This window comes from Rhinatrema bivittatum, chromosome 12 (genome assembly GCF_901001135.1).
Source record: "Rhinatrema bivittatum chromosome 12, aRhiBiv1.1, whole genome shotgun sequence".
In the NCBI taxonomy this organism is placed as follows: Eukaryota; Metazoa; Chordata; class Amphibia; order Gymnophiona; family Rhinatrematidae; genus Rhinatrema; species Rhinatrema bivittatum.
In genome coordinates this window covers 48,278,082-48,302,857 of record NC_042626.1, presented here as the reverse complement: position 1 = coordinate 48,302,857, position 24,776 = coordinate 48,278,082, and the positions used below count along the sequence as shown (strand labels likewise).

General features: G+C 45.7%; 1 protein-coding gene across 9 annotated transcripts in view; it reads right to left on the bottom strand.

Annotated features, from left to right (window-relative positions):
• The window catches only part of CDC27 (cell division cycle 27), a 195,631-nt gene that overhangs the window by 139,577 nt on the left and 31,278 nt on the right, over nucleotides 1-24,776 (bottom strand). For all 9 annotated transcript variants that reach the window (XM_029574213.1, XM_029574212.1, XM_029574216.1 and 6 more), the window contains 3 exons: nucleotides 24,029-24,176; nucleotides 11,477-11,602; nucleotides 2,031-2,128 (listed from right to left, as the gene is read on the bottom strand). In XM_029574213.1, coding sequence (XP_029430073.1) covers nucleotides 2,031-2,128; nucleotides 11,477-11,602; nucleotides 24,029-24,176 — 372 coding nt within the window. The remainder of the gene's footprint in view (nucleotides 1-2,030; nucleotides 2,129-11,476; nucleotides 11,603-24,028; nucleotides 24,177-24,776) is intronic.

The following is a 24,776-nucleotide window of genomic DNA, read 5'->3' as shown; positions in this document are numbered from 1 at the left end:
CCAGGATAGGGTTGAGAACCACTGCTCTACCCAGTCAGCTCTAGATGCTTAGTCCGGCGAAGATGGCCGTTCCTCCTGCCACTGCTGCATCCAGTGTAAGCAGGCTCTCTGCTGAAACTCGAAAAAATTGCAGCCCTGAGGCTTCAAAAATCCTCTTGAGACCTAAACTTCCTATCCTGTAGTTCCTCCAATGCTGCGGAGACGGGCCACAGGAATAGTGGTTTTCTTAGTAACCACTGAGACCGCAGCATCGACTTTGGAGAATGCAGAGAGCTCCAACGTCTGCTCGGGCAAGGGATAAAATTTAGTCATAGCCTTTCCAGACTTCAAACCAGATTCGGGAGATTCCCACTCCCTCTCCACCAGCTTTTGTACCAACTTAATGGTAAGGGCAGGCTCTAGGCGGACCTCTCAGGTGAATCAGCACCATCCAAATCAGTGTCCTCCTGGGGCACCATAACCTCACGTTCCTGCAGGGCCTGAGGATTAGAGGACCTAATTCATCCCTCCTGAATAGCCAAATCACCTTTGAGTCATCACCCCCGGACACTGGGACCTCATCCAAATCCTCATCTGGATCTGTACCCTCCCAGGCTGAAAGTTGCCTGACCCATCTGCTCCCTGGGGTGCCCCAGACCACAGGATCCCTTGACTCTGACCCCACCAGGGCTGGTGAAACTTGAGTGGCCGCACTCTGAAACGAGTAGGGCCCTTTAACTTGCCACTGGGAAACATGGGATTGGCTCCAAGCAGGCAAGAATCCCCTTCTGCTTTGCTAAATAAGCCTTGTATAGCAGCAACACAAAATCTGGTGAAAAAGGCTGCCCTGATTCAGGTATGGGCAAAGGGAAATCCTCTTCCAAGTCTGCCCCCAAGGCAGAGTGTACTGGGGAAAGATGTGGGGGAGCCCTCCTCCCCCCGATGGCACGAGAATGGCCAAAATTTTAAATGGCTGCCATTCCCACACAGAGCGAAGGAGTCCGGTTGCTGCTGCGCCAGCTGCTCTGCTGCTGAAAGCGAAGAGGAAGACAAACGCCGCTTTATCACAGCAACATGGCCAATAGATGGGCCCTCTTCAGCTGCGGCATAACAAGAGCAGAGCCTTTCCCAGTTTTAATGGGAGTGCACTTTGCCGCACGTGCGGCAAATGGACCCTCACCCCATAACCGGCACAGCTTACCTGCCCGAAGACAGTCCTGCCAACCCAGAGATACCCAAAAAAGTTAGGTTCCAAAGCTCTGGAGGAGGAGGAAAGCACCAGCAAGAAACAGTACACTGCTCAGTATCCTTTTCCTTTAAATAAACTTTACCAAGCCTGTTCCCAAAACAAAAGAAAAAGGTATGAATAGGGAAAATATTCTCCGAGCCTGCAGCCGCCTCAGCAGCCTTGTAAAGGGGAGTGATCTGGACCACCAGATTTACATCCTAAAGGCACACGGATCAAGCCAACTAAAAGATCACCAACCCCCTGCTCATCCACCTCAGACAGGGAAGGACCCACCAGGGCCCAAAAACCCCAGGAAGGAAGGCTCAACAAAAAAGAAAAATCCTAATCCAGAACAGAACTGCAGGATTGAATCATCTGCTGGAGTCAGGGAAATACTGAGGAACTGCAGGTGGCACACAGGCTTATGTGGCAGCATCAGTTAAACTTTCTCTGTCTCCATCTGTTGGCAGGGAGGCAAAACCCAGGAGTCTGGACTGATCTGGGTACGTACAGGGAAGTGGAATTCTCTATTAATCCAGCAATTCTGAGAGAAGCTGAGGGCTATGGCATTGCACCAGAAAGTGAACTGGAAAGACTACCTCAGAATTACAATTTCATACTTGCCATCATTTTCTATGATCACTGCATTTGAAACTGAGAAGGAAAGTTTTTTCACCCTTGCAGATGTTATTTCTTCTCCAGGATTACCATAGAGAGCTGTTGGTAATCAGAAGGTTGGACTCATTGGATTTTTTTTTCCAACTTAATCAGCTAAGTAACTATTAAAAGGCAGCAGCACTTTTATAGAAACAAACAAACTTACCGATTTCACATAAGGATTCAAAAGGAGACCATAGGAAAGGATTTAAACTAAGGCTCTTTTGGTAACATACTGATCCTTTGGCAAGCCGATCTGTCTTGCTGTGAAGAAATGAAATGAGAAAAAAAACAAACACAGGAATAAAAATTCAATAGTAATGCACTAGATTTTGCAAAGGGGAAAAAAAAAACCAAAAAAAAAAAACTGGCAGCAAAACAGACTTCCCCTAAACAGACGCAAGAGAGTAAATCTGCAGTTCAGTAAAATAGTAACCATGAAGAAATCTGTATGGTACCACATTAAAACGTCAAAATGTATATTATTTATTTATATAAATATGACCCAATACCACTGATATGACTTCCTTTTTGCATTATTAAAATCATGAGATGCTAGATTTTTCAGGCATTTATGGGAGAAACTTTTACTTAAATAGTACAAAATGGATTAAAAAATGTATTTTTTTTAGAAAGACTATCAGGTAAGATGCTGTTTTTCCCTCATGGATTATTCTTGGGTTCCATAAATGACTTCCAAAGGGTCCTCTCCCCTACATTAGGGTGTTTGGGCAGAAAAACAAAAAGAAAAATGACGATCGATTAGGCCGCAAAAAAAAAAAAAAAAGTGTCAGATGGTTTTCGGCAAATAAATTGAACCAAGGATAGCTGCGGGGCTGACATGCTGGTTGTGAAAGGCTTTTGCCTTTCCCAAAAATCTCAGGAAGAGCCTGTTCATTCGGCATCTGGTGACTGTGAATCTGCATGTTATCAGAGAGCTCTCTAAGAGCTATGCATTCAGTGGGCCAGTGTACTGCCATGTGAAGACCTTGGTTGCAAACCTCAAGGTTCCTAAGGTAATTATGATCCACGGCTCCTGGCTGTAGGGATCGTTGCTATAATGGCTGGGTTACAAAAGAGAGTATAAAAAAAAAAAAAAGAGGAGGGAAATTCAGGATAAAGTAGTCAAAAAAAAAAATCAGAGCAATACATTCTAGATGAAAAGTCATTTACAATACTAGTAATTATATCCACTGCAAATAAATGGAAAGGAAGTAAAGTTACATGGAAAGGAACTGGGTAAGAACACCACAAGGAAAGTACGTGGTCAACTGCAGCAGCAGGTAGTTTCTTACCTTTCATTTCTCTCTCTTTGCTGTCTTTTGGCCCTATTATTAGGGCATGCCTAAACACAAGAAAGGACAAAGGCGTTTCCTTCGAAGACGTGGCCAAAATCATGGGCTTCATTGCTATATGTCTGACACACCCAAAACACCAACCCTGGTGGCAACCACAGGGAAGGAAGTGCCCTGGGGTTTAACATGGCATGTAGATCTGAGCAGCTGTTAAGCCCAGACTGGCTACCCCTGCCACAAAACCTCCCAGGCTTCAGTGGGAATCTGCACTGCTAAGAGAAGGCAATTTCAGCCAGCCCACCGGATTTGCAGCCAAAGGAGCCTGTGGCAGGGGAGACCCAGAAAGGAGCAGATACATCCAGATAGTTCTGTTATATCAGAGATTAGAAACTGTATGAAAGGCAGTACATTTAATTAAAAAAAAATGGGATGTACAAAAGCTACTCCCGAACCGGGAGGGGGGTTGCCTGTGTCCCACTTAGTACTGCCGTGTCCTCCCCGAGCTTGAACATCCAGGCGGTAGAACCTAGAGAAGGTTTGGATGGAGGACCATATCGCCGCCCGACAGATCTCGGCGGGTGACATCCACTTGGTTTCCGCCCAGGACACTGCCTGGGCTCTAGTGGAATGGGTCTTGACTTGCAGAGGTGGAGGCTTGCCTGCCTGTACATAGGCCGCCTTGATTACTTCTTTGATCCAGCGGGATATGGTTGCCCACGAGGCCGCTTCCCCTTGTTTCTTCCCGCTGTGAAGGACGAATAGGTGGTCCATCTTTCGTACGGATTCCGTCCTTTCCAGGTATCGGACTAGGAGTCTGCTGACGTCAAGATGGCGAAGGCGGCGAGATTCTTTCGAGTCCTTATGTTCGTCTGGCGATGGCAGCGAGATGGTTTGGTTTAGATGGAAGTGAGAAATCACTGTTGGGAGGAAAGAGGGGACCGTGCGTAGCTGTATGGATCCCAGTGTGAACCTGAGGAATGGTTCTCCACAGGACAGTGCTTGAAGCTCGGAGATGCGACGGGCCGAACAGACTGCCACTAGAAAAGCAGTCTTCAATGTTAGTAGTCGGAGGGACAGACCGTGGATGGGTCTGAAGGAGGTTCCCGCTAGGAAGTCTAGGACTAGATTGAGATTCCATAGAGGCACCGGCCACTTTAGTGGTGGTCAGATCTGTTTGACCACTTTCAGGAAGCGGGAGACGTCCAGGTGAGAGGCTAGGCTGCCGCCTTCCATCTTGGCTCTGCAGCATGCCAGTGTGGCCACCTGTACCTTGATGGAGTTGAGGGACAACCCCGTTCTGTAAGCCATTCTGCAGGAATTCCAGAATCGTGGGAATTGACTGTCCGCGGGAGGATGAAAAAATAGGATAACATCTCTAGAAGCCTCTAACCTGACCTTTACACAAAAGATTGAAGAAGTCAAACTGGAGGGTCAAGGAGTAAGATCTACTCAGGAACTTTTGATGAAAGAAAGTCAACTTTTGCAGAATAAATTAGAAAATTTGGCAAGTTTTAGCCATGGGAAAAACCTTCGATTTATTAACTTTCCTAAAATACCACATCTTTCAAATGATATATGTTTAAGAAATACCTAATGGACATATTCAAGGTTCCACAACAAGTGGTTCCTTCTCTATCAATTGTACTATCTACCCCCTTTTAAAAAACATAAAGAAGCCCCAGTGAGCTGTCAAGAGATGGAACTCTTGACGCCATCAAATATAAATATTTCAGAGTTCTTGGAAACATCAGAGGCAGCCACTACATTGGTTTCTGACCGTGACTGGGTATTAAGATATTTAAAACATAGATTAGAATCTTTTTTTTCATCTTAAGAATTAAAGTATATCCAGATGTCTCCAGACAAACCCAGAAGAAAAGGAAAAACAGTTTTTGTTGACAAGACCCAGAGTGCTACAAAGAGGGGCTTCATTTTCTTCTAAAGTTTCTATGTAAATGTCTTGAAAAATTCAAGGACCTCTTGAATGTTTGTTATATTCCTTGTTGCTTAGTGAAAGTGGTTCTGCAACATAAGGGATTTTCTTTGCTTGATCCCCCTCCACATCCGGCTAAGTGTCCCTAACTAATGAAATCTCCATTTACTGTCACTGCTCTTCTTTCCTTTTTATTTCCTTAGGGATTTTCTTAGAATTGTGTTAAGGGATCCTTTTTTGTGGACTATATTTCCTAATTATATAATGTCTAATGTTCTAGATTTCATTCTTCCTTTCTTATGCAATAGTTTTTCTTATAATATAAATGGAAATTTGAATAAATAAGTTAAAAAATAAAAATAAAAAAGTGCTACCTATTAACTTTACCTAGTGTTAGTACGATTGGAAAGGGTAAATAACCATTCATTCCCTATTTACTCACTCCACTGCAACCAAGATTTTCTAGACTTCTTATATCTTCTATCGGCCTTCTCTTCTCCCGACTGAAGAGCCCTAAGCCCTCCCTCATAGGAAGTCATTCCATCCCCCTTATCATTTGGGTTGCCTTTCTCTATATTCTAGTTCCACTAAATCTTTTTTTTAGGATGAGGTGACCAGAAATGCACACAGTTCTCAGTGTTCAGTTATACTAGTCCCAGAGCAGGTCCCTGGGGCATTCCACTATTTACCTTTCTCCAGTGGGAAAGCAGATCATTTAGTCCTATTCAGTTTCCTATCTTAACCAGTTACTAATCTTCAATAGGACATTGCCTCTTATCCCAAAGCTTTTTAATTTCTTGAGAAGTCTCAGCCTTCTGAAAATCTAGATACTCTAATCACTCGGCTCACCCTTGTCCACAGATTTTTTTAGACCTTCAAAAAATATCTAGTAGATTGGCAAGACTTCTAACTCCTTAACAGGTTTCTTACTTCAAATGTATTTGAAAACGCTTTTATTAGTGGTTTTGCTTCTATGACAAACTTCTTTTCAAGTTTTCTCTTTTGGATTGCCTTATTAAAATGTTTTACATCTAACTTGCCAGTACTTATACTCTCTCCTATTTTCCTCCTCATTTGCATCTACTTTCCATTTTCTGAAAGATGCTTTTTTGGATGAAATAACTTCTTTCACCTCACCATTTAACCATGCTGGCAGTTATTTTAGCCTTCCTTTGACATTTTTTTTAGTGCATGGAAAACATTTTTATTTGGACTATCAATATGACTTTTTTAAAAAACCATGTCCATCACTTGTGCAAACTTTTAAACTTTTGTAGCAACTCCTTTTAATTTGTCTAACACAAGAAAATTTAGTTATCAGTCTCCCTTTAATGTGAAATGCTCTTGCAGTAGTTTTACTCAAGGTCCTCCCCTCCAGTGATTATGTCACATTCAACTGTATTATGATCACTATTGCTAAGAGGCCTTTTTTGATTTTAATTTACATTCCATCTTTCAGGCTGGTCAACCACTTCAAAGCAGATTACCTTCCTATCCTGTTGACATTTCCCTGTCCCCAGAGGGCTTACATTATTAATCTGTACCCTCCATTGCCTCAGGTAAAGTGAATTTCCCAAGGTCACAAGGAGAGGCAACAGGATATGAACTTTGATTTCCCTGGTTCTCAGCTTGCTGCTCTAACCAACAAGCTACTCCTTCACTCCATTACCCCTTATACCAGGTCTATAGTCTCAAAGCAACATCATCCTCTATTAGACTGACAAAGCCTGAGGCTTATTTATTTTTATTTATTTAAAAGCTTTTATATACTGGAATTTAGCTGGCTGCCTTCATTCCGGTTTACAGATACAACAACTTAATACATTTGGGAGCAACTGACATCAAACAGGAAAACAACTGACATCAAACGAGATTAAAAAAAACAAGAGACAAACAAGTTAAAAATCAACATCAAAAATGCAACTTGGATAATTTATCAACTATTTTAAGTGATGAGGAGAAGGGCATGGAGTATAGTCCGGATTATGATATAGCGTAAGGCGGCGAGTATTGAAGGTAAATGAATCTATGAAAAAAATGATTATTATGAGCTTGAAAGAAGGTGTATTGTATTGTCCTGACGGTACATTAACGGTTTAAAACAACCTCTATGATGATATTCTTGATATTGTGGTTATAAAATTGACTGTGGTTAGGTGATGGATGTTATGAGTGGTTAGCCAATTCCATCTTTGAAGGTTTGTCTGAAGATCCATGTTTTGAGTTCTTTCTTGAAAGTTTTGGTGTTGCTTTGAGAACTAAGGTATTCCGGTAGTGAGTTCCAGAGTTTAGGTCCTGCTATGGAGATGGCTCTGTTTCTTATGTAGGATAGCTTAGCTATAGGTAGTGATGGGACGTTTAGCTGTACCTTTCTCGAGGTTCTTGTAGTGCGTTGTGATCTGTGTTTTTTTATGATGTTATCTAGGGCGGTGTTTTCAGTTTTGTATATTGTATTGTGTAAGATGGATAGTATTTTGAATTCAATTCTTTTCTCTACTGGAAGCCAGTGGAGATTGTAGAGTACAGGGGTGATGTGGTCTGATTTTCTTTTGCCAGAGAGGACTCTGGCTGCCGTGTTCTGTAGAAGTTGTAGTGGTTTTAAGGTTGTTTTTGGGAGTCCAATCAGGAGTGAATTGCAGTAGTCAAGGCTGGTGAATATAAGTTGTTGTAAAACGGTTCTAAAATCTTTGTGGTGAAGCAGTGGTTTTAAGTGTTTAAGGATTTGAAGTTTGTGGAAGCCCTCTTGTTTTCATTGCGATGTGCTTTTTGTAGTTTAGTTCAGTGTCTATCCATATACCGAGGTCTTTTACGTTGTCCTTTAGTTGTATGCAGATGTTGTCTATATGAATGGAGTGGTTGCTTTTTAATTCAGAGTTTTTTCTTTCTATCAGAAGGCATTCGGTTTTGGACATGTTTAGGCATAGCTTCAGATGGTTTAACATGTTTCTTATTGATTCGAGGTGAGAGGCTGCTAGTTTCAATGAGTCTTCGATAGTGGAGGTTATTGGTATAAGGAGTTGGATATCGTCGGCGTACATGTAATATGTAACGCCTAGACCTGAGATAAGTTGGCAGAGTGGAGGTAGGTAAATGTTAAAGAGTATAGCCGAGAGGGCAGATCCTTGTGGAACTCTGGTTTCAAGGGGGATGGCATCTGAAGAGTTGTTATTGAAGTTGACTTTGAAGTATCTGTTTCTGAGGAAGGATGTAAACCAGTCAAGTGTTTTGCCTGAGAGGCCGATGTTGGCTAGTCTTGATATTAGACTGTGTCGAATGCGGCGGATAGGTCAAGAAGAATTAGTATATGGCTTAACTTGTTGTCAAAACCTCTTAATGTATTATTTGATAAGTTGAGTAGCAGGGTTTCGGTGCTGTGGTTTTTCCTGAAGTGGGGTGAAGGATGTTGTTGGTTTCGAGGTGTTCAATGAGTTGTTTCAGGGCTGCTTTCTCAGTCAATTTTGCGAGTAAGGGTAGGTTTGAAATAGGACGGTAGTTGTTCAGGTCGTCTGGGTCTAAGCTTTTCTTCTTTAGTACTGGATTGATTGTTGCAGTTTTTAATATGTCTGGTAGTACACCTTCTTCAAGAGATTTATTTATAATTGCTGCTATAGTTGGGGCTACGGTGTGTGCTATTTCTTTTAATTCTCTTCTTGGTATTATGTCTAGGTCATGGCGTGCTGGGTTGATTTTTCTTAACATTTTTTCTGTTACTGTTGTTGAGATTGGCTCGAAGTTGGACCAAAGTGTTATGTTTGTGGTGGCTATTTGGGCTTCAGTGATCGAGGATTTGTTTATGGTACTGGTTATTTTGCTGACTTTGTTTTTGAAAAACATGGCGAGGTCTTGGCTTAAGATTTTGGTTTCTGATGTTGGGGTGTTGATGTTTTCGGATATGAGGTTGTTTACTATGTTATATAGAGATTTGGTGTTATTGGTGGAGTTTTTGATTTTTTGACTATAGTAGTCATGCTTTGTGTCGTGAATCATTTTTTTGTAGGTGGCAAGTTGTGTGCTGTATCTTTGCAGTGTCAAGGGACATTTGTTTTTTTGCCAGACTTTTTCTTTTTTTCTAAGATTGGATTTCGAGGCCCTTAGTTGTGAGTTGAACCATGGGTTGAGCTTTTCTTTGTTGTTCTTTATCTGTTTTATTTTCTCGGGGTTTATGTTGTTAGCCGTCTCTTCAGTAAGTTGGAACCAAGATTGAATGGCATTGTTTGTGTTGGAGAGATCAAGACTTGCTAGGTGTTTTTCGAGTTCTTGTTGGAGAGTCTCGCGTTGGAAAGGTGGCCGGAATTTGAAGGTTGGAGATTCATTTGTTTTTGACGTGCTATTAATATATGTTTGTGTGTTGCATTGAAGTAGGTAGTGGTCAGACCATGGAACTGGTGAGTATGTTATTGACGTGTCTAAGAAGAAGTGATTCGTGAAAATCAGGTCTAGGGTGTGACTTGCTTTGTGTGTGGGGTTGTTCACTTGTTGGTTGAGGTTAAAGCTTGCTAGCATGTCAATCATGGTTTGGCAGTTTTGTGATCTGGGGCTGGTGTCCATGTGGAGATTGAAGTCTCCAAGTATGATTGTAGGCTTTTTCGTGTTGATGTTTGTTATTAGGAATTCTAAAAGGGGGGAGATTTCGTTATCAAGGAGTTTGGGGGGGCAGTATACTAGGTATATTTGAAGGTTTTCTGAGACAAAGTGGGATATTTCGTATTGTCTCGGGAGAGAGTGTGGAATCATTTTCATTGAGAAATGTTTTTTTATGATCAGGAGTAATCCTCCGCCTCTGCGGTATTTACGAGGGACTGAGAATATGTCGTAAGAATTGTTGTTAAGTTGGTTTGTTATTACTTGGTCTGTATTTTTAAACCAGGTTTCTGTTACGGCGATGAAGTCAGGGTTTTTTTCTTGAAGAATGTCTGATATTAACATAAATTTTTTGGTTAAGGATTGGGCGTTTATAAGGATGAAGGTGAGATAGAATATGTTTGTAATGTATTTCTTGAGTGGGATGTTTATCAGGTATCTGTGTCTTTTCAGATGAGATATGTTGGGAGTGGCGGACATATTTGAGGTGGTTGGTGGTTGTGAGGTGATTGTTTCTCGTTCAGATCTCAGTGTTTTGGTTTATTTTCTTGAGGAGAGAGAGGAGAGATGGGAGATGAATGCAGGAGGGGGCAGGATTATTGCTGGTTGGGAGTTTGAGGAGGCTGGTCGAGTGTTGGATGATTGCTGGTCGGGTGCTGGTTGAGTGCTGGTCGAGGCTGGTCGAGTGTTGGTCTATGCTGGTCGAGTGCCGGTCGAGGCTAGATGAATGCTGGATGATTGCTGGTCGAGGTTGAATGAATGCTGGAAAGATGTTTGTTGCTGCTGGTGATGGAGGGTCAGGTAATAAGGTTATGAGAAATGGGAGTGGGATGAGAGCGGGGGGGTGGCTCCTTTCTAGGGCTCAGAGGCTCACCAAGGGGCGCACTAAGGGGCAGGCCCCTTAGTTCGCGCTCATTCGGGCGTGCGACGCCCGGCGTGTGACGCCCTAGGGAGGCATCGCAATTTTAAAGTGCCCCTGCCGGTTCCTGATAGGTCAGCTCGGTTTGGGGCAGGCGCAGCTGCACTCACCGCGTGGTTCCTGCTGTTTTGTTTGTTGGTTTTTTTTTTTTAATTTGCTTTCTTCTGGTCCCTTACCTTGGGTTTCTCTGCTGGCTCACTGATCGGAGGAGTGAGCGGGCTCTTGCCCCGAGTGGGCTGCGCCGACCGCACGAGCCCCTGCAGAGGAGAAGGTAAGGCAGAACGCGAGGTGGGCGCCGAAAGAGGGAGGCCCTGGGGAGGCGTCGCTATTTTAAAGTGCCCTTGCCGGTTCCTGATAGGTAAGCTCGGTTTGGGGCAGGCGCGGCTGCGCTCACCGCGTGGTTCCTGCTGTTTTGGTTTTTTTATGTTCAGAGAGCCTCTGGGGCTTTGGATTCCTTAAGTGGTTGCTCCAAATCACCCCCTTAAACGGGAGCTTATTCAAATGAGATTTCAACCAGGAATCTGCAGACCCAACTGTGAAGCCAGAGCACCCTCCTAGCTGCCATAGAAGCAGCCACTGATCTAAAGGAGGTTTGGAGAAGATCATATAGCGCGCATCAGTTAAGAAGGCTGCCAGCCTCATTCCTGGTGCAAAGCCACAGACCCAAGCTAATTGCCAAGTGCAAGAGGCAAATTTTAGATATCATCTATGCTCAAAATCATTTACAATAACCCTTTAAGCATGTAGCTTGTTTGTATGAAGCTCCTTTGCTGTACTCGCATTTACTGGGAAATGTTTCTGTATTTACAGGAATAAAAGTTTATAACCTAGTTTAGTCAAGGAACTAAAAATAAAGTATTGTAATTAGGAATATCATGTCTTACCAATACACATGGCCCAGTAAGGAAAGGGTAAAACACGCCGAATCACCAAACTCTGTCACTATGTCATCGTGGCTTTTCTGTTTATTTAACACGCTGCCAGATAATATCTGCTCTCCTTCTGCAAGTCTAAAAAAAAAAACCCACAATATTCAGAGAGATTAGCAAGTAGAAGGTATACAAAAGTCTGGATTCCCATCTAACAAAAAAAAGCAGAAGAGGGATCTGTAAGAAATATTGTAAATCACATCAAGATTCTCCTCAAAGTATTAACCATCCTCTATGCACAAATATAGGAAGGGACATGCCTCCTTGCTAGTCAACTATACTGCCTTGTGTACTTACTAAGTATAGTCAGAAAATTCAAATGGAGAAATTACTACTTATCTGATAATTTAATTTTCCTTAATGTAGACAGATGGACTCAGGACCAGTGGGTTATACTCCCCTGCCAGCAGATGGAGACTGAGCAAGCAGATGTCAAGGTATACATACTCCTGAAGGGACACCAGCCTGCCAGTATTCTCTTCAAAAGCGACTGTGGACAAACTAGCAAAAAACTTGATTAAAAACAGTCAACCATAACTGTACTCAACCAACAAGAAACACTGAACTCAAGTAAGAATGTAGATACCCCAATCTAGGGACTGGATGAACACTTACCAGTAAACCCCTGGGATCCGGAGCCCCACAGGAAGACCACTGACACAACCATTACGCAGCCAAGGGTGGGAAGCTGAGTCCATCTGTCTATACTTACGTCACCCCCCATCACAAACTCCTTCCGAAATGGATAACCCCAATCCACATTTGTGAACTCGGCCTGAATATTGGATTACGAAATGCCTCTGATTTTGGTACCTTGAAATGTTATAATTTTATGTTTATAGTTATTTATATATATATATATATATATATATATATATACACATATATATAGGTTATAGTATGTAAATCAATACCCCCCTCCAATGTATTTCTTCCTTGGTTTTTGTTAAGGGCTATGCCCTAAAGTTAACTGTATTTATCTGTTCCTTGTAAGGGCTTCGCCCATAAAGTTCATGTTTTACTGTGAACCGATGCGATGTGCAAACGGACATCGGTATATAAGAGACATTAAATAAATAAATAAATAAATAAATAAATATACTAAGGAAAACAAAATTATCAGGTCAGCAATAATTTCTCCATTTCCTAGCATGGACTCAGGACCAGTGGGATGTACCAAAAGCTACTCCTGAACAGGGTGGGAGGCCTGCCCACAGTCCAGTCAACACCACGTTTAAAGGCTACATCCTCCCAGGCCTACACATTCAGATGATAAAAACCTGGAAAAAGTATGTAAGGAGGACCATGTCACAATGTCGACTGGAGACAATCCAACCTCCACCCAAGACCCTGCCTGACCCCTAGTGGAATGAGCCTTAATCTGAGTAGGCAACAGCTTTTCAGCCTCCACATATGCAGCCATGACTACCTCCTTAATCCAGCATGCTATAGTAGCCCATGAAGCTGGTTCACCCTGCTTCCTTCCACCATGAAGGACAAACAGGTGATCTGTCTTTCAGAAAGGTCCAGAAACCTCCAGATACTGCACGACATGTCTCTTGACTTCCAAGGGATGCAGGAGGCAATACTCCATGTCAGAGATCTTATCCAGGGACAGCAAGGAAATTGGACTGATTCAAATGAAATTCCAAGACCATCTTGGGCAAGAAGGATGGAACAGTATGCAGCTGTAACGCCCTGGAATCACCCGAAGGAATGGCTCCTGGCAAGACAAGACCTGCAGCATGAAAAATTTGACACGCAGAACAGATAGCTACCAGGAACACTGTCTTCAAGGTCAACCGCAAAGAAAGGCTATGCAATGGTTGGAACGCAGGGTCCGCCAAGAATTCCAACACCAAATTAAGACTCCACAATGGAACCGGTAACCTCAAGGGAGGCCCCTTCAAGAAAACGGGCCACATCAGAATGAGACTATAAGGAATTGCCATTCACTGGGCCCCTGAAAAAGTCAAGAGCCACAACCTGTACCTTCAATTGATGTATGCCACTGTGGTTGCATTGTCCGAAAGAATCCGAACCGCTCGACTGCGTACCAGTGGGTAGAACCCCTGCAGCGCTAGACGGACTGCTCTGGTCTCCAGCCGATTGATGGGCCAAGTGGACTGTTCCATCGTCCATCGGCCTTGGAGAGACCTGTCCTGACAGACCGCCCCCCAGCCGGTGAGACTGGCATCCGTGGTGACGACCACCCAATCCGGGTTCTGTAGAGACACTCCCTGAGCTAATTGTTGAGGGTCCAGCCACCACTGTAAGCTGATCAAGACAACATCTGGGATGGGCAGTACTGCTTGAAAATCTCTCGACACTGGGTTCCATCGCGAAAGCAGAGACCTTTGGAGAGGCCTGAGATGAGCGAAGGCCCACGGAACCAAATCGATTGTTGAGGCCATGGTTCCCAGTACCTGGAGATAATCCCACGCTGTGGGAGCAACTAGTGCCATGAACCATGTTACCTGAGCATGCAGAGCCCGAGCTCTGTCCGGGTGCAGAAATACCTTGGCTCGGCTGGTGTCGAAGTGTGCTCCCAGAAAATCCAGCGATTGGGACGGTATCAGTTTGCTCTTTGAGAAATTGACGATCCATCCCAGAGACTGAAGAAGCTGTACTACCCTGTCTACAGCACGGTAACCCTGCGTCCTCGACTTCGCCCGAATGAGCCAGTCGTCTAGATAGGGATGTACAAGGATACCCTCCTTGCGGAGCGCCGCCGCCACCACTACCATGATCTTGGTGAAAACACGCGGAGCCGTCGCCTGACCAAAAGGGAGAGCACGAAACTGAAAATGCTGTCCCAAAATCTTGAAGCGTAAGAAGCGCTGATGATGGTGATGGATCGGGATGTGAAGGTATGCCTCTGTAAGGTCCAAAGAGGCCAAAAATTCTCCCGGATGCACGGCTGCTAATACTGAACGGAGCGTTTCCATACGAAAACGAGGAACTCTGAGACACTTGTTGACAGTCTTGAGATCCAGGATAGGTCGAAAAGTGCCCTCTTTCTTGGGAACCACGAAGTAGATTGAATAATGACCTTTTCCCAGTTCGGAGGCCGCTACCGGTACTATCGCCCCCAGCTGTAGCAGACGATCGAGAGTCTGTCGGACTGCTAATTGTTTGAGACGGGAACCGCAAGGAGAAAACAGAAAACGATCTCGGGGTTCGTGTACAAAATCTAATACGTAGCCTTGTCTTAAGATTTCCAGCACCCATTGATCCGACGTAATTTGGGCCCACTCCTTGTAAAAGAGAGTAAGGCGACCCCCCAGGTGGGGGATCCCCTCTTGGGTCCTTCTGGCATCATTGTGAAGCCTTCGAGGAAGGACCTGCCCCTTGAGTATCCTTACCGTGGCGGCGCCCTCGAAAGGACCGGTTCCAGGTGTGTGATCGTGTAGAAGGAGCCCGAGGTGTCTGCTGTCTAGTAGGACGCGACCTCCATTGATTCCGGTACCTATTTCTGGAGGAATAAAAAGATCTAGAAGAACGTGGACGATCTTCTGGTAGCTTGTGCACCGCATTCTCATTAAGAGATTTGATGATCTGATCCAAATCTTCCCCAAATAGGCACCTACCCTTGAAAGGAAGGGAACTCAGGCGCGTCTTAGACGAAGCATCTGCCGCCCAGTTGCGTAGCCACAAAAGATGACAAGCGGACACCACCGCCACCATGGAACGAGCGAGGACCCTTAACAGATCATAAAAAGCATCAGCTCCATAGGCAACCACCGCTTCAAGTCTATCAGCCTGAATAGTCTCTGCCTGTGGCAAAGATTGGGAAGTGAGAAGCTGTTGTACCCAACGCAGAGCTGCTCGCTGTGCTAGGGAACTGCAGATAGCAGCCCTCATCCCCAACGCTGAAACTTCGAAGATACGCTTGAGGTAAACCTTGAGCTTGTGATCCTGGACATCCTTCAACGCTGTCCCGCCCGTGACCGGGATGGTAGTATGTTTCGTGACCGCGGATACCGCTGAATCAACAGCAGGAACCTTAAGAATCTCCAAGAAATCAGTGGGGAGAGGGTATAACTTTTCCATGACTCGACCGACTCGAAGATTGGCCTCAGGAGTATCCCACTCCCTTGAAATCAATTGCAAGATGTTGTGATGCGTGGGAAAAGCTTTCACTAGAGGTCGTAAGCCCGCTAGGAGAGGATCCCCTTTCTTAATCTTTGGATCCTGAGCCACAGGATCCGGAGGAGGGTCAATGTCCATTTCCTGGAGGATGTGGGGGATGAGATCATCCAATTCCGCTGCTTGAAAAATACGGAGGACCCTCGGGTCGTCACCTTCTACCTGGGCCACCAGGGAGGGATCATCCGCATCTGGATCTCGCCATGGATCCCCCGACTGTTGTTGCAGAGGTATAGGAATCACGGGGGGGGGGGCTGAGTGGACCCCGCACCCCCTGTGGGCAAAGAAGCCCTCCCTAAGGGAGGGTCTGCTGTCGAAAGCTGTGTCAAGCAGGCCAGTTTGGGGGGAGGGGGACCCCAAATTCCAAGATTTGGATCCCTGCTCTGTAAAAATGCCTTGTGCATTAAAACAATGAATTCTGGCAAAAAAGCGGGAAGTGCTGATGAGGGGCCCCCCCGAGACGTCGTCCTCTTGTCTGCCCTGGTCCGTTGCGCTCCGAAACTCCATACTGTTAGAGGAAACCTGGAGAGGAGCGTCGACGTCCTCCTCAGAGAGAGCTGCCTCAGTCAGCTGAGAAAATGGCCGCCGTTCCCACGCTGAGGGGAAACAGGGCATGCCGCTTCCTGCCAGCGCGGTCCGACTCTCCTCCAAGCTGCCTACCAGGTAAGCCATACTCCCCCTCAGGAAAAGCTGAAGAAAATCCCTCTGAGGTCTGCTGAAGCCCGTGCCGAGCTCCGGAGCCGTTCGGCGATTTTTGCATTGCGGCGGGAGGGAGGGGGAGGGGCGGCTGCGGCGTGCGTCAACAACTGAAGCGGCGAATTAATAAAACTCTTCAGCCTCCGGACCCCTCACCGTCCCCAAGAGACCATCGGGGAAAAACGCCGTCCCGACGGTGAGCAGCTCCGGGGAATGGGTAGTCGCAGAGCTGCAGGGCGGGAACTCCAATCACTCCCTGAAAGGGAGGAGGGGAAAAGGAAAACTCCGGGGCTAGGGGGAGCGGTCGGCACTACAGACTTTCACCCCTCATAAATTCCTGTTCCTACCAATGACTGTAAATGAAATAAAAATAACACTTACCACACTCTAGCCAGGCAAGGAAGAGGAAAAAAAACAAAGAGATAGGAAGAGAGAAATAAAGTGACAGGCAAAAAACACAGCCTGTCAGCAAGTTCCTGACTGGAAAACAGTGTCTCTCTTTGAACGGAGTGGTCCTGTCAGAACACTACAGAACCTATCTCTTAGAAGAAAACCTTTATCTAATATTATTTAATTGATTCCTCAAAGAGAAAATAAAACTAGAAAAGTGCTGGGGACCACCGTGTCCCCTGCTCAATCTGCTGGAGTTAGAACTATACTGAGGATTGAGACGAGGGAGGCGTGGCTATATAGGTCCTCCCCTGGGAATGTTTGGTTCTAACTCCATCTGCTGGACAGGGAACATAACCCACAGTCTGGAATGATCCTGGTACGTACAGGGAACAGGTGATATTCCTCCGCATTACATTTCCTATTCAGAAATGGCAGGGAAATGGACTGATTCAAGTGAAAATCCAAGACCACTTTTGGCAAAAAGGAAGGAACAGTACAGAGCTGTATCACCCCTGGAGTTACTTGTTGAAACAGCTCCCAGCAAGACAAGGCCTGTAGTTTGGACTCTCAACATGCAGAACAAATTGCCACAAGAATACCATTTTCAAGATCAGTAACCTCAAACAAAGGTTACAAAATAGGCTGAAAAAGTAGGGCCCACTAAAAAATCCAAAACTAGATTAAGACTCCACAAGGGCACCAGTAACTACAAGGGAGAATTAAGGTGCTTCACCCCTTTCAAGAAATGGACCACATCTGGATGAGCCGACAAGGGGCCACCATTCACCTGACTTCAGAAACAGGCAGGAGCTGCCACCTGTACCTTTAATGAATTAAGGGCCAACCCTTTACTTGAGCCAGCTTGCAAAAATTCCAAAATGAGCAGGACCTTAACTGAACGAGGAAGAACCTCTCGATCTTCATACCAAGCCTCAAACAAACACTCACCAAACCACACATAGCCTAAGGAAGTGAATAACTTTCTCGCGTATAGAAAGGTGGCAGTCACCGCAGTAGACTATCCACACTTCAGCAACAGAGCCCTCCCAAGGCCCATACCATAAGACAAAATAGAGTCTGATCTTCATGAACAGGTCCCTGCCGTAGCAGATCCCTGTGCACCAGAAACCAGAGGGAAGAGTCCACCAGGAGCCTTCACAGATCTGCATACCACAATCTTCTGGGCCAATCTGGTGTTGCCAGAAGCACCATCCCCCCTGTGACTCTTGATCTTCCAAATCATTTTGCCCAACATGGGCCTTGGGAGAAAGGCATACAACAGCTTGTCCTCCAGCCACTCCAGCACAAGGGCACTGATGCCCAAATACTTTAGATCTCTCCTGTGACTGAAGAAGTGAGGAAGGCCCCAGCAATCCACTATTAACTGAAACACCTCGTTTGACAATTCCCATTCTCCTGGATCCAGGCTCTGCTGAGAAAGTTGGCTCTTACATTGGCTTGTCCTGCAATGTGCGAGGCTGAGATCTCTGAGATCTCCTGAAGATGTACTTCTGCCCATTCCATAAGTTGGGATACTTCCTGAGACACTTGCTGGCTCTTAGTTCCTCCCTGCTGATTGATGTAAGCCACTATTGTTGCATTGTCTGACATTATCCGGACCGCTCAACCCTGCAGTCTATCACAAGACCACAAGCATGTCAACCAGACCACATGGGCTTGCAGCAGACTGATGTGCCAGAGAGACTGCACTTCAGCGCCCTTGTGCTGTCACAGCTACCGACAGTGAGCTCCCCAACCCTGGAGGCTCGCATCTGTCTTGAGAACTAGCCAGTACGGCGATCTTAGAGAAACCTCCTTTCTTAGATAATCTGCTTTTAACCACCACTGCAGTTGAGTATAGACCTCCATCAGCAGGTAAAGCCAAATCGAAGAGTCTTGAGAATATGGGCTCCAACAAGAGACAGTAGAGTGCGCTGAAGAGGATGCATATGTACCCGTGCCCATAGCACCACCTCCAGGGTCACTGCCATCAATCCAAGCACCTGTAGATAGGACCACACTTTCGGGTGTATTGTGTTCATCAATAGATGCTCCTGCACCATCAACTTCTGAATATGGCCCTTTGGCAGGAACACCCTACCTTGTTTTGTGTCAAACTGAACATGGAGATACTATAGCACAGTGGTTCTCAACCTTTCTTTGGCCGGGATACACCTGACAGATGGTTCTTATATGCACGACACACCAAACATGTGACCATCATGGGGCTAAATGTAAACATGCAATCTGCATCCACAGGAATACCCTCAACCCCCAGCAATGAGGGCAGAGCAGATCTATGGCATTACCCTGTACAACTTGCCATACAAAAAAGATATTCTGGTTCTGATGCCATCTTAGTAAAAGCAAAACAAACTCCCTTTACTACCAGGCTGTGATAGAGTACCTGACAGAAAGCCTCAGACTCCCTTAAGGGACCGGCTCCAGCTATCTGGCCCGGTCCACCTTAAGACAAACAGGAAAGGGATTCTCGAGTGGGACGTTTCCCTGAGCCAGGGGTTAAAAAGGTTAGGCCCTGAGAGAGGCCCCAGGGAGAAGAAGGAAGATGTAATGGAGTGCTGTGCCCTTTTTGAAAACTGTTCTTGCATTGTCAGTCTGTTGAGGTAAGCAGCCATTTTTTATTCTGTCTTGCTAGACTTGTTGTAATTAAACTATTGAAAAGCAGAACAGACTCCAGCCTGGTCTGTTCTCCGACCTTCTCCTGTCTTAGACCGCTCCAAGGGCATTGCATATGGTGGCAGAAGCGGAATTACATGTTCTAAGCGCCTGCCCAGGGTAGCCCAGGCTACCCAAGCTCGGCAATATAACCAGTCCGCTGTTCCTCGGGTCTTCCAGCCGGGAGACCACGTCCTAGTGTTACTACCAACTTCGGAAAGTAAATTGCTTTCCCGTTGGCAAGGTCTGTATGAGGTACTGGAGAAGATGGGCCCGGTGGATTATAAAGTGGCCCAACCTGACAAACAGAAGAAGGCCCAGATCTTCCACGTGAATCTACTAAAAAATGGGTTGCTCCGACTTGCAGTCTGGTCCAAGAAGACGACTTTGGTCCAGATGTTTTACAAACTTCCAAGCCCCAGGTGATTCCATATGGGGACCAACTCTCCACAACACAGAAAGTGGACCTGGATAAACTAGTGACTTGGAATAAAGATATCCTTTCGACTATGCCCGGGAGGACTCACTTAGCTTGTCATGACATTGTTTAACTATTACTCCTGGGGTTGTAATAAACAGCCCTACCAGATTCCTGAAGCCAGGAGGCATGGGGTAGAAACTGAGGTGAAAGAAATGCTTTGACTTGGGGTAATAGAGGAATCCAATAGCGATTGGTCCTCGCCTATTGTAATGGTACCTAAACTGGATGGTAGTATCCAGTTCTGTATTGACTTCCGGAAGGTCAATGAGGCTTCGAAGCTGGACGCATACCCGATGCCTCGCGTGGATGAACTGACTGAACGCTTGGGAACTGCCCAGTTCATCTCCATGCTTGATTTGACAAAGGGATACTAGCAAGTTCCCCTGGCGCCAGCTGCGAAGGAGAAAATGGCTTTTTCAACACCGGAAGGACACTTCCAGTTTATGGTCTTGCCATTTGGACTTCATGGAGCTCCAGCTACCTTACAGCACTTGGGTAGACAGTTTACTACGCCCACATCAGGGTTTTGCAGCACCCACACACAAACTCACCAAATAAAACTTCTTCCTTCACTGCAGGGATGAGCTCCAGTTCCGCCGTGGCTTTACTCTGGCGGGCCTTTTTTTTTGCTGCCATGGGGATGGGCTCCCGTGGCAGTCTTGCTTAGTTGGGGGTTCGAAACTGCCATTCCTCCCACCCCACCCCCAGCCTATGCGATGCCTGCCTCACCAGCCAATCAAAGGCTTCCTCTCTCTTCTTCCTACTCCCACTGGCAGGTAGAAGGGAGGAGGCTTCCGATTGGTCTGCACGGGGGCAGGCAGAATGCAGGAGGCTTCCCATTGGGCAGTGGGGGTAGGAAGAAAGGAGGCTTCCAATTGGCCCGCGGGGGCTGGAAAAAGGGAGAAGGAAAGTACAAATGGGGCAGTGGGACACTGGGAGATGAGACACACCGGTTGAGAAGCGCTGCTCTAGCAACTGATGGCTGAAGATTGCTCTTGGCCAGGTTCACCACCCAACAAGGAGATCACCTTACACGAGAACTGGAGGCTCTCCTTCCAGAGACTCTTGGCCCGAATCAGCCAGTCATCCAAGTATAGGTGTACCAGGATCCCATTCTCTCTCAACTCCGCCGTCACCACCTCCAAAACCTTTCAAAAAGTTCTGTGTGTAGAGGCCAAACCAAAAGGTAGCACTCGAAATAGTTGATGCTCTAGCCAGATGGCACTATGCAGGTACATCAGGAACTCCCGATTCTACTGCCATTCTCTCAGAGTGCAAGGTTTTCATGCAAAAATGAATCACATGCAAATGACAGTTGACCTCTGAGATCTAGGATTGGACAAAAAGAGCCCTCCTTCTTGGGCACAACAAAATAAATGGAATATCTGCCTATATTTTCTTGAGATCTGGGCACTGGAACCACAGCTTGCAGGTTGAGGAGTCTTGGTTCCACTGCCTGTCTTCTGCTGAGAGTTGCAGGGAGACACCATGAACACGTCCTGAGAAACACTGCGAAACTCCAACGAACAGCCATCTCTTATCACCTCCGGAACCCACTGGTCTGATGTGATCTCAACCCACCTCAGATTAAAAAAAAAAAAAAGGGGGGAGGGGGAAGACAACCTCCTATCTCCTTTTCCTGAGGGTGGGTAGGCAACCTTCATTGGGAGGCTCGGGGAGGGGGCTCCACTACCCGAGCCTACGCCCCCCATCTGGACTGCCTGGGATGAAAGGACTGAGACCTATCCAAAAGTAGAGTCCTCTGAAAAGCCGCTCCTCTGTAGGGTGGACAGAGTCTGAACTCCCTAGTATGATCTCTCGTGCTGTTTCTTATCTACTGGTAATCGAGGAACCAGGGACTCACCCCATTCTTATCCACTGATTACTGAGGAACCTGGGACTCACCCCACTTACTGGCCATTTTCTCCAGCTCACTCCCTAACAAGTGCGAGCCTTTATAGGGCCATTTCTAATGTTAAACTTAAAAGTTGTATTGGCCGACCAATTTCTAAGTCATAGCAGATGCCTAGCCGCTATTAGCAAAGCCACCCTTGGCCAAAGTGAGGACCAAATCGCAGCCTGCATCTACAAAAAAGGTGGCTGCTGGTTCCATCATTGTCCTGAAATTCACACCAGATTTATCGATCTCCTGTGACAGCCGTAAACAAGAGTGAGCCATGAACCACCAGGGAACAACAGGAAGCTATCTGCAAATTCATTGCCATTGCTTCAAAAGCCTGCTTAAGGATAGCCTTAATTCTCCTATCCCGTGCATCCTTCAAGACCATTCCCCCTTCCACAGAGACAGTCCACTTGGTAAGAGCGCACTCAAGCGCATCCATCTTCAGAAAGCACAATTGCTCTCTCGTAACTGGATTCAGGAGGGTACAGTGCTTCCAAGACTCATCCCTCTTTAAAATTAGCTTCTGGGGCACCCAATTCAAGATCAATAGATTCTTGAATGGCCACCATAATAGGGAAGAAACAAGAGGCTTTATGCAAAGAAGTCAAAATGGGGTCTTTCTTTGGCTCAGACAGATTCAGCCCCCAGAATGCCCAGCATCTTCAATGTCTGGGAAATCAGAGCCAGTAACATCTCTATGAAAGAAAAGCAAGTATAGTTCTATACGGCTCCAAACTTGGAGGAATTTCCCCCATCTTCCAGGGAGGAAAGATCGGCTTTATCATCCGTGCCATCTGGGTCCCTGTCGGGAAGACCTGCAGCAGATCTAGGCTTACTCAGACATTTACTCACAGCACCAAGCATGTGGGAATCTGCAGCCTTGTCAAGATTGGTCGGGGCCTGCACCTGAAGAAAGGACTATGGTCCTTGAAAAAAAATTCTACCCAAGAAAAGGCAGAGGGATCCATGCCAAACCAGGGAGCACTGGACTTCTGCCCACTGAACTACCTTACCCTGCTGACGAACCAGTTAGGGGAGTCCCAAAATCAGGAGATGCCTCTGGCAGCTTTTTCCATTCCTGCACCATGCTGGGAAGAACCAGACTTCATAAAATCAGTGCTGACACAAGTTAGAGAGAACTCCAGGTTGGGATGCCTGAATATGATAAGCAATACATAGGGCAAGGCGCTTAAGCTTCTTTTGCAATGGCTGCCATTCTGTCAATATGCCCTATCAGGCGTCTGATAATAGTGCACTCAGCTTTTTTGTTCACGCTGTAAAAATCTAGGCGTCCAAAATTTAGGTACTCAACACTGCCTTGATAAGCACACAAATTGAGCTCCAATCAGGATACTCAATGTGACAAATAAGTGCGTGTGTGTATGGGCGCACTCAACTGGGCACTCTGTAGGCACCCAAACAGGCACACAAGCATGAAACAGAACTGAAGAGGGCAGTCCTATGCGTAGAAAATGCGCACACGCCGCCGTGGCCTACCACACGGAAAACACGACATGCCTAAGAGCAGGGCCTAGCCAAAAAAGCCTGCTCAACCTGTCCACGTTCCCTAAACTCCCCCAGAGGTGGGAACGACAGTCGGACTGGTACACAGAGCATGGATTACCCCATTACCTGAGCTCAGTGCATCCCAGCTGAGTACAAGATCAATCTCAGACTGGGGGGAGAGGTAAGGACCATCACTGCTGTGCTCAGCCTCCTGCACCTGCTTGACTTTCAGCTGTTCTTTTTTTTACAGCTAAGTCCACACCAGATGAAAAACCAGCTATCGGACCAAGGCACTCCTCTGAGGGAAGGATCCAGAGGGAGGGACCATAAGGTATCACCACAGGAGAGTGGAGCAAATAATTCTTATTTTCTCCTTTGAAAAATTCTTCAAGCAATCCCCAGTTGGGAGATGCACATCCACCATCTGTTAGAGATGGTGCATACTGGCAGGCTGTCACTGCAGGGGTATATATCCCGTGATGTCAGCTTTGCTCAGTGTCTGCTGGTAGAGATGCATAACCCACTGGCTCTGGATTCACCTGTCTGAACGCTAAGAAATAACCTATTTCCACCATACTGTACTGTTGCTCCCACAGGCGATACCATAAAAAGAACAAAAAGCAGGGGAACATGTTAGCCAAAAGAGTGATTGCTTACTGAATGTCCACTGGTGTTGAATACAGAAAAAAACCCAAAAACTTACTTGGTTAGGTCAATGCAGCACTTTGCAAGCAGGTATTTACACTGTGGAGTGGTACAGCTGTGTGCCTTTAAAAGCCGATATGCCTTGTATGCCTTTCCTGAGCGATAATAACATGTGGCCAATAAAAACAATGCTTCTTCTGAATGCACTATTGGGGGAAAAAAAATTAAGAGATTATTCCAGTCACTTTTATGGCTTGTCAGCATAGATCTATTGACTATACAATGAAAGAGGCCTATGAAATCTCAAAAGCTCATGAACTACATTATGTTTTTTGAAAGCCCTTTAAAATGGTCTTATATCTTACAAAGAATTAAGTTGCCACAATAGTATGGAGGCTGTGATTTTGGAAACAAAGTTTTGTTTTGGGTTTTTTTTTTTTTTTTTTTTAAACATGATGTTCGTAACCAACTCCAGAGTCATAATTGCCACAGCTGGAAGAGACAGCTAAAGTCACTACCAGACTGCAGCTCCCTTTATCCAGACCTAAAGGAAGGTAATGGAAGAGATTTCTTGGCTACAGCAATATTGAAAGTAAAGTTCCATTCACTCTGCTGCCATCTCATCCATGTCACATTCTTTTCTATCACTTTCCCCTGCCATCTTCAAAACACGCTGTAATCTCATTATACTTTACAAAAAGCAAATAAAAAAAACCCACTGTCACTGGACCCTACCAGCCCTGGTGCCATCCCATTTCCTCTCCCCCTTTCACATCCAAACTGTGCGTACTATTTAAACTTTGCTG